We start from the raw sequence: 12,635 nt of genomic DNA, 5'->3' as shown, positions 1-12,635 counted from the left end.
TATATTTAGGACGTGTCTTTGTTAGGCTGGAATTTTCACTTTGATCCCAGAAACGAAATCCAGATCCAGCGCCCACAGGGTGATGATGATGTTAAGGACGGATAATGGATTGGATATTTGAGATCACCCTTGCATTTGGCAAGCAAAGATTTTGATCCAGAGAATCGGACAGAGAAAAGGTTAAATATTTTCCAACTTGTGAAGTGATGGATGGTGATGTTATATATTTATTAAATTATTAAGTCACTCAACTTCAACTAGTAGTCGTCAACTGCAAACAAGAAATGGGCCGATCTGGCTGATTTCCTAAGAGTTAATTAATAATAAAGTCTGAAAATGTCAAGATTTCCGATTTGAACATGCTGACCTATAAATTAATTAATTTCTCGTCTACATGCAAACTCATGCTAATAATCATGCTAATAAGTTACCTTGATGGACCAAGCTATCTTCGCCGCACATCATGGAAAGCGATATGCCTTTGCGTCGTCATCTTACTACTACTACTACTCTTAGACTTGGCCGTAATTCTTAATTAGAAAAGGGAGAGAAATACTAGAACTTAATCTCCATGGGTATTGTGTTGATAAAATGCACAGATGATGTGCGAGAGGAATTCCTAATAGAGTTGTCTCCTCGAATAATATACTTAATTTTTTTTCTCTGGAAAGACCCTTGAATATACTCCTGCCACTGGTTGCCAGCTGGTTTTGTGTGACTTCCGAAAGAGGAGGAAAGGGGCGATCGATGACCTAACTTGATCCCAACCGATGAGCATGAGGATGAGATTCAGTGACTAGTGACACTGAGTGGGTAGGATCAAAATTAAAGCGATGGAAAAAGAAGAAGAGCTAGTTGTATGCCTTTCAGCCTATATATGCTACGGCTATGGCTGTGCATGCTGATCGATGAGCTACCTGTTCTGGGTGGCATTATTGCAAGGATTAGCTAGTTATTAAGAGAAGCCAATCTTGGATCAGAGTCGAGGTAATAATAAAGAAAGGAAGAAAAGAATAATGGTACCGCGTTGTGGGTCTGAATCACAAGGAACAAGTGCATCCATGGGCCATTGGGCAGTGTCCCTGTCGGATTCCTCGTTCGTGCGCGCATGTGGCAGCTGCTACCTCCGCCTCTGGATCCATTCGGATTACTGTAGTTTCTTATGGATGGATGCAGGATGGGTGGATGCAACTGCAGCAACAGTACCGGGCAGGTAGATCGCTGGAGCACAGCAGCAGGAGCAGGTAGGCAGTCTGTGTAAGCGAACGCGACGTCACCGGCGAGCCAAGGGCAGAAGGGCTGCCATCATGCATTGTCACAATTATTTTTCTTCTCTCTTAAGTATAACCGTTAGGTCGGGTAACCATCCCTAATCCCTTCCCTTTGGCCGGCCTAAACTAAGCTAAAGTTGTCGTCGCATTGCATGTCCCTTTCGGTTGGTATGTTATCTAGTACGTACGGTGGCCTCTTGGCCTGGTATATTTCGAGTGGCCTGGGCTGGATGCATCGTCATCGTCGCCGTGAATTACCTGTCAAAGCTAGCCACCTGCTCCGACTCAGCTCCACCCACATCCTTCCCTTCCCTCTTGCCCTGTCGTCGTCTCTGCTTATCTCCGCCCTCCTCTTCCTCGTCGTCCTCATCGTCTTGCGGTCTAGCTACTAGCTCGGTAGCTCCACCTCCACTCCTCTCCTCGATCGATCGGTTAAGATAGAATAGATAACGTAGCTGGGCAGCTAATCGCAGAGGAGAATTCAACAGCAAGAGGAAACAGAGGAGAATTCAACAGCAAGAGCAAGAGGAAGGAAGAAGCATGGAGAGGTACGAGCCCGTTCGGGAGATCGGAGCGGGCAACTTCGGTGTGGCCAAGCTGATGCGCAACAAGGAGACGCGGGAGCTCGTGGCCATGAAGTTCATCGAGCGAGGGAACAGGGTGGGTTTTCTTGTTGCCTTGCCTTGCCTTGCCTTACCTGCAATTCAATTACTAATCATCAATTACTAGCTATTAGATCGACGAGAATGTTTTCCGCGAGATCGTGAACCACCGTTCCCTTCGTCACCCCAACATCATCCGCTTCAAGGAGGTGGTCCTGACGCCGACGCACCTGGCCATCGTCATGGAGTACGCTGCCGGCGGCGAGCTGTTCGAGCGCATCTGCGAGGCCGGCCGCTTCCACGAGGACGAGGCACGCTACTTCTTCCAGCAGCTGGTGTGCGGGGTCAGCTACTGCCACGCCATGCAGATCTGCCACCGCGACCTCAAGCTCGAGAACACGCTGCTCGACGGCAGCCCAGCGCCGCGCCTCAAGATCTGCGACTTCGGCTACTCCAAGTCCTCCGTCCTGCACTCGCGCCCCAAGTCAACGGTCGGCACGCCGGCCTACATCGCGCCGGAGGTGCTCTCCCGCCGGGAGTACGACGGCAAGCACGCCGACGTCTGGTCCTGCGGCGTCACGCTCTACGTCATGCTCGTCGGAGCATACCCATTCGAGGATCCGAAGGACCCCAAGAACTTCCGCAAGACAATCTCGGTATCATACTCTTGCTTTTGCTTGCTTGCGCATATACATACATGTATGCATATGTAATGCTTTTGCGCTGCAGAGGATCATGTCGGTGCAGTACAAGATTCCAGAGTATGTGCACGTCTCCCAGAACTGCCGCCACCTGCTCTCCCGCATCTTCGTCGCAAACCCCTACAAGGTGCATTCCCTCCCATTTCTTTGTGCTCCCGATCGTGTCCACCGACAGATAACAAAACTATACATGTATATATCTGCAGAGGATCACCATGAGCGAGATCAAGAGCCACCCCTGGTTCCTCAAGAACCTGCCGCGGGAGCTCAAGGAGGAGGCGCAGGCGGCCTACTACAGCCGCCGGGGAGGAGGAGACGCCAGCGCCGGCGCCGGCGGCAGCGCCACCAGCAACAATGCCCCCGCCGCCACGTTCTCTGCGCAGAGCGTGGAGGACATCATGAGGATCGTGCAGGAGGCGCAGACGGTGCCCAGGCCGGCCAGGCCCGTCGCCGGCTACGGCTGGGGCGCCGCCTCGGACGACGAGCAATACGACGACGACGACGACGCACAAGACCAGGAGGAGGAGGAGGAAGATGACTACGACAGGACGGTCAGGCAGGTGCACGCCAGCGGGGAATTCGACATGAGCAAGCTCCAAATCTGACCTTAGTGATCGGCAAGCCACAGCTTAATTAGCATGGATTTTGTGTTCCTGTTTTCAACATTGATTTTTTTTCTTCTCTTTTCATCATATATTCTAAGTTGTTAGCGTTGCTATTTCTCAGTTCCAACCTCCCCGCTTGAGATGTAATTTTCATCTCCACCGCCACCAGGAAAGGGCAGAGTCGTACATGTCATTAACACGCGAGCTGACAGCATACACCACCTGGTTACTCAATGGCATGTAGTTTCTAGTCCGACATATATAAGCACAAGGCGCTAGCATGTATGAAAATTGTGTACTTAAGCAATGATATGGATGAAATTCCCTATCTTAAGAAACTACAGCCAACAAAGGATTGCACTTTGAATCTTAATAAGACATGTATCAGCAGTTAGGTTTCGACCGTCCGGCAGCAAAAGTCTTTACACAATTGGTGAGTAAATAGCGGATATTGGCGCAAAAAAAAAGAGTAAATTTAATCGATGGCCTTGTCTGAGATGAAAAGCAAAACTCACAAGCTTTCCCAGCTTATACTTACATCATCTAGCGCCTCAGCAGTTCATTATGTTCCGCACTCCCTAACAGCTGAGCTAAACCCCTCAAGGCCACAAGAACAAAGGAAATAATTATAATTACAGTCATAATGTGAGCATAAGATTTCAACTTGTACAGGACTGGCCAAACGGCCATTCCGCAAGGCACAAAACCTTACAATATCCAACCATCCTCATCTCCGCTGCTGAAGGAACCAATCATATCACTCTCGTCGTCCTCCCCTTCGCCATCACCCATGATATCCAGCAAGCCCCCTCCGCCATCAAGGTCACCGTCATCGATGAACTCTGGATCATCTTCGATTTCATCTGAACTGGGAATATCATCATCGCCACCATCATCGCTGCTGTTACTGAGATCGTCAGAATCTGATTCCCCTTCCAGAACAGGCTCAAGCAGAACACCATCATCTGAGTTGTCATCATCATCGTCATCTTCATCATCGGTGTCACCTGCATCCTCTGGATCTGAATCATCATCGGTTATTCGCTTCCTGCCAACTTCAAACAAGCGAGCAGAAGAGAACAGCTCCTCGTGATCGTCCATAGCAACCACCCCGATAAGAGAATCATTGGGCTCGGTGGCAAGATCAAGAACACAGCGGTCAATTTGGACAGTTGCAATATCCGAGTAAGTCACGGCATCAATCGTGCGGAATGCAGGGAAAAGAGGATGTCTGACCCTACGAGCATTGATGGATGACGTTACATCGTCAAGATTACGCCTCAGGATGGCATAGATAACATCACCAGTGCCATTAAACTTTATTACTGTCTGGTCCAGGGAAGGGACACTCCTCAAAAGCTTAAACTTCCTCAGATCCCACACCTCCGAGTTTAAGATCACCTGTAAGATATCCGTGACAGAGATGATAAGATACAGGCTAGAAAAAAATTTCTCTTAAAATATTGGCATCTACAACAAATAATTTTGGTAGCAAAGCCACAATGTATATATTATTCTTCCACACCATGGTACAGCATAATTAATACCATATGCTCTCAATATTCACAAGAGCTAGGAGTTAAGACAAGCTTGAAAATAGCATATGCCTTATTATTAGCAATGGAGGAATCAAACTCTTAGTCACAGTACATAATGGATAGAAAAAACTATGGTTCAAAACATATGTCTAAACAAAATTAATTAGTATGGTTGAAGAAAAAATATGCACCTCGTTTCCTGCTGGATGGAAGCCACCCCCGCAATAATCTGTGAACTGGTCAAACTGATGAACAGGATTTGCCTCCCGTGTATCCCACAGGACTCCATTCCAAAGCAACATTGTGTCTGAAGGACTAAAATGTATAATAGGTTGGACGTATCCGCGGCCTGAACTTGAATTGCTAGTATTATCAGGAAGGCGCTGAAAAATAGTGTATGTCTGTGCATCGTACAATAGAATCTCCCGTTGAGCTGTATCAGTAGAAAGGGCAGCAAATGAAGTTCCGGAGTGGCTAAACCTAGCAGCTTTGCAATCCTCAAATGTGTGCAAAGGCCCCCCAGATACCGAGAAGGCATCCCAGATCTTAACCTCATTTAGGCTGGATGTGAGAATCAGCTCATTTCCACCAGAATATGTAGACTCCATCATTGTAACAAGATGTTGGTGGCACGTTTGGGTCTCTAAGAGATTTGCCGTGTTGCAGTCAAATATTTTTAATTCACCTGTGTGGTTACCAGCCGCAACTCGAGATGCATCTCCAAGAAATGTCATGCAAGTCAGCAGTGATGCCTCATCACGGCAAACACGGCATTGCTTGAACCGACTGTATATAAAATGGCGATCCCTACGAGGTATCTGGACCCCACTAAACTGCCTACTTATCTCACGGCTTCCCATACGAGCAGCTATGTTTGCTGGTGCGCTAAGGCTGCGACTGGGCTCGGGGCAAACATGAGGGTGCACTAGAGAAAGTGGTGGCAAAGTTGTAACTGGAGCAGGACACTGGCGATGTTGATGTTTCAAGTATTGTACCACCAGCGAGTCAAGTGTCATACGCTCCAAATTTCCTGATTGTTGATCATTCACACCAGGATGGGCTGTGGTTGTCACTGTTCCCGGTGTGCCTTGAGAATTGTCCAAGTTGTCAGTAGAAATGTTGTTGAAGTTTGTCCGACCACAATGAAAGGAAGTAGGAGAATCTACTGCTACCGACAGACCTTTGCGAGTAGGAGCAGGAGTTTGGAATGCAGAAGGTTGGTATGTTTGATCAGCTGTTGCAGAGCGCTTCGCTGCTGATGAAGAATTAAGATCCTTCATGTCCACAAGCTTCCTCTTAAGTGGCAGCGACAGCGGAGTTTTATGCAATGTGTCTGCATCTCCAGTATCAGACCCAATAGGTACAGGACTTTTAAGGGGGTTGTTGCTTGCTCTATTAAGAGAAACGGGATGCGGAGATAGAGTTCTCTGAGAGAAACTAGATGAGAAGGTCAGTGCCTTTTTCTTAGATGAAGGCAGGACAGAATCAGATCTCTGGGCAGACTGATCTGTGGATATATTTGTTTTATCTGAGAGAAAACCATGGACACGTCCAGAGGGCCACTGTTGCTGAACAGATGATGCTTCTAGGGCAGAAACTTGGTGGGCAGGAAGCACTGCTGCTGTCAGTGGCAAAGGTGCAAGGCCAGCCTCCTTCTGCAGCATGGCAGCAGTGGCGGTGAAACCAGACCCAAGGAGGTGTTCATGTATTAGCTGCATCAGTTCCCTACATGCAAAAAAGAAAAATGAAAAAAAAGAAAAGGGAAAGTAAACAATACGAACAGCTGGTAAGCTAACACGATAGTGCCATCATACAGAAATATCAAACCTTGAGTGGTAGGAGATAGGAGTAGCAGCAGCTATCCCAGCTCGCTCAATGCGCCTCAATGCTGGAGCAGCAGCATCAGTTGCTGCTAATGTAGTTTCTTTTCCAGAATTCGTCAAGACCTGCCAAAGAAAAGTGTGATCACATTACTCATTTAACCCAAGTTGCTTGTGTGGGCTGTTCAGAGGTTCTAAATACGGAAAAGTTATATCTACAATCACATAAGACGTAAGATCTTACCCCAATTAGTTCAATTGCCACTTGGGTCAGCTCAGCTTGCCATCTTCCACTATCACCCCCAGATGTCTGGGCACTGGTATCGCGGATCAGTTCTGATAATTTCTTGCCCACCTGAAACAGTGAGTGCATAAATATCTACAAGGTACACATTTGAGATTTATCTCACTAAACTAATTCTCTTGAACTATATGTACAGGGTCCAAGATGGCCATCAGATAGTAGTAGTAAGCCATCTGTCTTAGCATGGCAGATTAATACTCCCTCCCTTTCTTTTTATAGGGAGCATTAGGATTTGAAAGTCTTCAAAAGTACCATTTGACCTTTAATTTCTGTCGTAATGTATTATCAACTGCTACAAAATCCGTATCCTAATCAAAGATCCATAGAACATGAATTTGTTGATACAACTTTTGTACACTAAACATGTACATTATTTAACTAACTGATGGTAAAAACTTGCAAAGGTTTTTAAAAACTTAATTTGCCCTATAAAAAGAAACAGAGGGGGTACTCAGTATGCAGTGGAATCGTATTAAGAACAGCTAAACAAGAGTTTTCACTATGGATCATATACTGGAGATGAGAAAAACAGGTGAGAAAGGTATTGTTCTGTAGTAAATAATACCTGGAGCTTTGTCAGTATATGTGCAATTGCATCGTCTCTGGCCAGGCCAAGCAGGACACGGCAGGCAAGGGCTCGAATAGAATCTATAGCCACAGGATGTGTAACCATCCGAGAACTGAGAAGCTGTAAAAGAATTTTTATGCCATTGTTGGCTCTTACGACTTCTCGAGCTTGACGATATCCTTGTTCCAATTGAGCAGCAAGACCAGGACCTCCAACTCCAACTCCTAACGTTATTCTTCGATCACCGACTACTCCAGATGGTACAACAGGTGTGCAAGGAGTTCCTTGGTGTAAGGTATTATTCCTTTCAGAAGGATTGCCGTCACCAGATCGTTCACGAGATTCACCGTGATTTGCTACAAGATTCCTATCTGAAACACTTTTTTCAAAGTTCTTGTCTCTGCTTTCTGAAACAAGCGCTTGTGCAGCTGCAGGTTGCTGATTGGCAGTTGAGGATGGCTTGTTGCTGATAGAAGGAGGTGGGCATACAAGATTGACGAGAACATTCAATGCTGGACAGATCACCTGATTCACAAAAATAGTGATAATAAGACTTGCAATTTGGAACAACACTTACGAAACCATCATGTAATTGTAAAAGTTATTTCAGCGATATTTTCTGAAAAAAAATCTCACCTCATGATCAATATAGTCGAAACTTTTCACTGCGTCTAACAGGACAGCCATACCAACACGATTGTTGCTTAATGTGGCATGCACTATTGGTTTGCGGACGTGTGGGTGTGGCATAAGTGTTATAATGTGAAGAACTCCAAATGCGTATTGAGTTAGATCACGTAGATACCGATCACCATGTGCCTGAAACTGCATGTCAAATCATGTTAGTAACGAAACTCGGATAACATCGTCATGTGCGTGCACATAAAAATGTCTTTTACCTTGCACAACTCTAGCATCGTCATGTGACCATTTGAGGCAACAAATTTGTCCAACACAGGCCAACGGGCTCTTACAAGAGCGGGGCCTAACTTTCTGTCCCGCTGGATCTGACGAAAGACAGCATCCATGGCCTCATTGCTAATGTCAAAAGGTTTGTAACCAGCTCTTGCACTAGAAGTATTCCGAGCAATACTACGGATGCTTTTGCTTGGCCGAATGGAATCCACAAGCTGAAGGAGATGAGCTCTAAAGTATTGCCGTAGTGCAACACATGTATGGTATGCAACTTGCTTCTCTGATGCAGTCAAAACTTCAGCAGGCAACTGATCATTCCCTTGATTTATATGGGAGGATCCTAGTCCTCCAGAGTTACCACTAGACCTTCCGGATGCACATCCATATAGGATATCAAGAAGCTTTTGCATCCCATCCCGTGCATCAAATAAATCCAGAACAGCTTTGAACACAAAAGCAGCAGCGAAAAAAATGGCAGCACTTTTTCTAGCTAAATCTTGTGGGCACCCAAGAAGTTGAAGTGCTAGTTCAACAACACTGTCAAGAGTGTCGGATGAGAGTGCACAAACACGTTCCATTGTAGACTGCAAGCATAGTCAGAAGGTTAGCCTGGTAGAAAAAATAAACAGCAGATCAGCAATAAGATTGCATCAACAAGTAGTTTATGGCTTTGTGTCTACCTGAAGAGACCCAAAAGTAAATAAGCAGGCAGAAAGACCCATATATGTCTGAGTAATCCTAGGAACAGAGAGGATCTTCTGAATACCACCACGATCAACAAAGAGAGCAGCAAATTTTCGGTGGGCAGCCAAAGCACAAATTAATTTAAGAACATCAGGAAGTAGAGCAAAGTGGTCATGACCCTCCTGGTCTTTCATGCTCCTTTGCAATAATGCGAGGCAAACATCAACACCTTTTTCATGGAGAACGGGACCCAAAGCTTCAACGTACTCTCCCAAAATCTGTAGACACTGGATGCTATATTTTTCTCTAAGTTGCAAGAGCTGCCCTTGGTCACTGATAACAAAATTTTCTAAATCCTGGTCTTTGCTGGTTTGCACAGCTTCTTCCACCGCATGCTTTACACCGACTTGATTTGAGCTTCTGTACCACCAAAGTGAACTCTCAGGTAAATAACATGGAAGTGGCAGAAAAACAAATGAGAAATAGAATATGCATGTGTGCAAGCATTTCTCCCCATTACCGTGAGACACTTGTTGAGACAGCAGCCTCTACAATAGCGGATGCAGCTTTCTCCGCAGCTAATACAACCGCATCACCATTTTTTTCACTTTTCCAAACCTGCAAAAGTGCATCACATCAATAACAAGACATAGCATATATACAGTATGAAACAGATGCTGAGAAAAGCTACTTCTGCTATACACTTCAAATATGTATTTTTTCCCATACCTCCAAAGCAGCGGACTTCACAAGCTCAGCAGCAGCATCAGCTGCTGCTTTCACAGCTTCATCAGGTGCATTTGCAGATCTGGCCTCAGACTCAGCAGCTCTCACTGCCTTCAAAACAATGTCAGATATATCCTTCAAGCCAATAATGCAATCCCTGAACCGGTCTTCGTATTCTTCTCTGGAGATAGCGCTAAACGACTCAAGTCCTGCAGATCTATTGTTCGCATCAGTTGCTTTCTTTGGGTCATCAACCCTCACTGCATTCCTCTCTCTGGTAGCCCGACCTCCTATTCTCAATCCAGAGGTTGGCGATAAAGGTGTCATTTCTGATTCAGGACAGCTTTCACCAGCCTTTCCCTTCACTTTAAGTCGAGCAGTGCCTCGATTTAGCTTTCTCTTCAACAGTTCACCATTTTCGCTGATATCTTCATCTTTAGCAAGCCTCGCCGCAGAATGCCTTTCCCCAAATTTTGACTTTGCGTCACAAATGCTTGTGCCATAAGATTGATCATTGGTCCCATCAGCCTCAGGGATGTCACGGTTATCCGATGAAGCAACAGTGTCATCCATCAACCTTTCTCCAAGTGCTTGCCTCATTCCAACACCAGGTTCATTGTCCTTCTCTGCAGTCAGGCCAGTTAATGTTCCATACCCAACCCTTGTTCCATCAAGTCGAGAAACATCATGAGCCAGACGTGATTTGCCCCTGTTATCATCTCTGCCCCGAGGATGCCTGGTGTCTTGTGGATGGTTAGAATCTTTCTGAGAAGATGAGGCCTCTCCAAGGACTCTTATGCGCAAAAAGCGCATGAGCTTCGCTGATACCCCCATAGTCAAGACATCCTCTACCAACTGCCCACCGCTGAGGTGAAAAATAGAAAATGCATGAATTAGATGAATGTCAAAATGTATTCGGTAGCAAAAGGATAGCATTCGATGTCATATGACAAATCAATTGAAACAATGGCAGTACCTACACAACGCCATAGCGAGCAACCCAATGGCGTATGTTCTCAGCATCTCAGCATCTGTGGGTTTATTTATTCCTAGATACTTCCATTCACATTCACTAGACGCTTCAAAATCTTCTGTTACCCATTTTTTAATATTCTCTATGATAGAGTCTTCAAAAGCATGAGGATACTGAGGCTGAGGAAAGGAAGCAAAAAATGAAGAAGTTAGTACGGTGCGAAAAACAAGAGAAGAGGCCGAGGGCAGACAACAGAAAGCGCGTGCAACAAGACAAATGCATAGAGAGAAGCTAACCGTCGAGGCAGAATGGCAGCTCAGGAGCAGCCTAGCGGCGGCAGCACGTACGGCCACAGAATAAGATGTATCCGATAAGAACTTACAAAACACTAACTCGTAAAAGTCGTCGTTATCCTGTTGACATGATTGAAGTAACAACTCTTAGTTATATCAATGAATGGGCAAAATGAAACTTCGATGCATGCATGCATACAGTAGTGTGAAGTAGGCTACTAACCCGGAACAGATTTGCTAGCTTGCCGATTGTATAGGTGCTCCTTGCATTTGTGTTGTTGTTAGGCGTAGGGTTAGAGGCAGACAACTGAATATATCTGCAGAGGAAAACAGATGGCAATCTTTATGCTAGTATTTGAATGGCGTGTCAAAGGTATTGCAAGTAGGTTACGAGATTTCAAATGGAAAGTTGATTTTATTTACAATATTAAGTTGCAATAAAAGCGGGTGAAGTGTGGATAGATTAATCCCATAGCATGCAAAAGATGGTAAAGCAAAAGGTGAATGGTGGTTTTGCTATTACATGGTTAATTTGAAATCCATGAAACCCCGCCAGGAAATGGGCAGGTAAGGTACCCAATCCAATATGCAGAAGCAAGTAGGTGCAAGCGGCAGGGCTCAGAGCCCTCACCTCAAGTAAAGCAGCAGCAGCAGCAACAAACCTGGCTTCTTGGAGCTCACACATGGTGGCGAGCGTGTGGAGGAGGCGGGGGTTGGGGTTGGGGTCGCGCTCCCGTTCGAGGACCCTGGAGATGACGTTCTGGGCGCGGGCGAGCAGCGCCTCCTCGTCCTCTTGCGGCGGGGCGGAGGCAGGTCCGTCGGCGGCGGGGGCGGAATCCTTGTCCGCCATTGGGGCCAGCGGCCAGGAGTGGCGGCGGATAGATTAGGGTTAGGGTTTGGCGAATGGAATTGAGAGGAGGAAGGGAATCAATCGATGGGGGGAATCGATTGGGAAGAAGCCGCGCGCCGCCAAAGCCAAACCAAACCGAACTCTTCCTTCCTCCGATGAAGCAACCACAGGTCGGAAGGGTTGGCGGCGCGGCGAACCTGCCCGCTCTCTCAGTCCCAGATACTACGGGAACCTCCTCCTCCTTCTTCTTCTTTCCCCGGGCTGGATTGGGTTGGGCTCGGCCCATGTACTCGCATGGGCCATCTTTGTTGTTGTTGTCTTGTCTGTCTAGGAAGCCCACGGGCACACTATTGGGCTTAGCCCGACAAAGCAATCGAAAATCGAGCATTCCTCCTGTTGCGCAGGTGCTGGGCCTGGCCCGCTGCAAGTGCATGGACGAGCACGTCAGACAGAGAAAGCGAAGCAGCCAACCAATGAATTTCCTCCGGTTGGCCTGGCTGCGTTGAAACGAGAACCAAACAAAAAGCTAGTCTCTGCACCTCGGGAGCCTGGCCAACGGGGGACCTCTCTCCTCTAGTTCCTTCCCGACAAGGGCGCCGCCACCGCCACAGGAGGAGGGATCGAGATCGCATGCATGATTAAACGCGGCATGTCCCTCCATCGAGACGATATGCACAGCCAAGTGCAGGTCCCTCTCAATCATTTTCCTTCTCCTTGACTACATACCAGCGCATCTACATCGTCTTTAATTCAAATCACAGGAGGAAAGGGAGATTAGGAGAGGG

At 46.6% G+C, this 12,635-nt stretch overlaps 2 protein-coding genes across 3 annotated transcripts; one reads left to right on the top strand and one right to left on the bottom strand.

The window, feature by feature from the left end:
* Positions 1 to 1,481: 1,481 nt before the first annotated feature.
* LOC117849651 (serine/threonine-protein kinase SAPK5) lies at positions 1,482 to 3,395 on the top strand. Of its 2 annotated transcripts, none has more exons than XM_034731275.2 (4): positions 1,482 to 1,931; positions 2,001 to 2,529; positions 2,603 to 2,701; positions 2,781 to 3,395. In XM_034731275.2, exons 2-4 carry the CDS (start codon positions 2,116 to 2,118, stop codon positions 3,177 to 3,179), a joined length of 912 nt encoding a protein of 303 aa, XP_034587166.1. In that variant the 5' UTR covers positions 1,482 to 1,931; positions 2,001 to 2,115; the 3' UTR covers positions 3,180 to 3,395. The 2 variants fall into 2 exon arrangements, with proteins under 2 accessions (XP_034587166.1, XP_034587165.1); XM_034731274.2 differs by having other exon boundaries at positions 1,491 to 1,931; positions 2,008 to 2,529.
* A 235-nt stretch (positions 3,396 to 3,630) lies between these two features.
* Positions 3,631 to 12,067, bottom strand: LOC117849650 (DDB1- and CUL4-associated factor homolog 1). Its single transcript, XM_034731273.2, has 14 exons — positions 11,663 to 12,067; positions 11,224 to 11,317; positions 11,004 to 11,120; positions 10,711 to 10,886; positions 9,738 to 10,599; positions 9,529 to 9,626; positions 9,005 to 9,428; positions 8,309 to 8,908; positions 8,046 to 8,234; positions 7,407 to 7,934; positions 6,782 to 6,892; positions 6,545 to 6,663; positions 4,909 to 6,442; positions 3,631 to 4,580 (listed from the first exon to the last, which is right to left on the bottom strand). Exons 1-14 carry the CDS (start codon positions 11,848 to 11,850, stop codon positions 3,888 to 3,890), a joined length of 5,733 nt encoding a protein of 1,910 aa, XP_034587164.1. The 5' UTR covers positions 11,851 to 12,067; the 3' UTR covers positions 3,631 to 3,887.
* Between the last annotated feature and the right edge of the window lie 568 nt (positions 12,068 to 12,635).

Source organism: Setaria viridis, chromosome 3 (assembly GCF_005286985.2).
Source record: "Setaria viridis chromosome 3, Setaria_viridis_v4.0, whole genome shotgun sequence".
Taxonomy (NCBI): Eukaryota; Viridiplantae; Streptophyta; class Magnoliopsida; order Poales; family Poaceae; genus Setaria; species Setaria viridis.
The sequence above is the reverse complement of the archived record's forward strand: the minus strand, read 5'-3'. Positions and strand labels throughout refer to the sequence as shown.

What these genes read in the sequence shown, in the direction of transcription:
- LOC117849650 (XM_034731273.2), bottom strand. Translation starts at nt 11,850, where the DNA reads ATGGCGGACAAGGATTCCGCCCCCGCCGCCGACGGACCTGCCTCCGCC. An exon ending in TCGACTATATTGATCATGAG is followed by an intron (nt 7,935 to 8,045) that starts GTGAGATTTTTT and finishes TTTGTGAATCAG; the next exon opens with GTGATCTGTCCAGCATTGAA. An exon ending in TCCATCCAGCAGGAAACGAG is followed by an intron (nt 4,581 to 4,908) that starts GTGCATATTTTT and finishes GATATCTTACAG; the next exon opens with GTGATCTTAAACTCGGAGGT.
- LOC117849651 (XM_034731274.2), top strand. Translation starts at nt 1,812, where the DNA reads ATGGAGAGGTACGAGCCCGTTCGGGAGATCGGAGCGGGCAACTTCGGT. An exon ending in ACTTCCGCAAGACAATCTCG is followed by an intron (nt 2,530 to 2,602) that starts GTATCATACTCT and finishes TTTGCGCTGCAG; the next exon opens with AGGATCATGTCGGTGCAGTA. An exon ending in TCGTCGCAAACCCCTACAAG is followed by an intron (nt 2,702 to 2,780) that starts GTGCATTCCCTC and finishes ATATATCTGCAG; the next exon opens with AGGATCACCATGAGCGAGAT.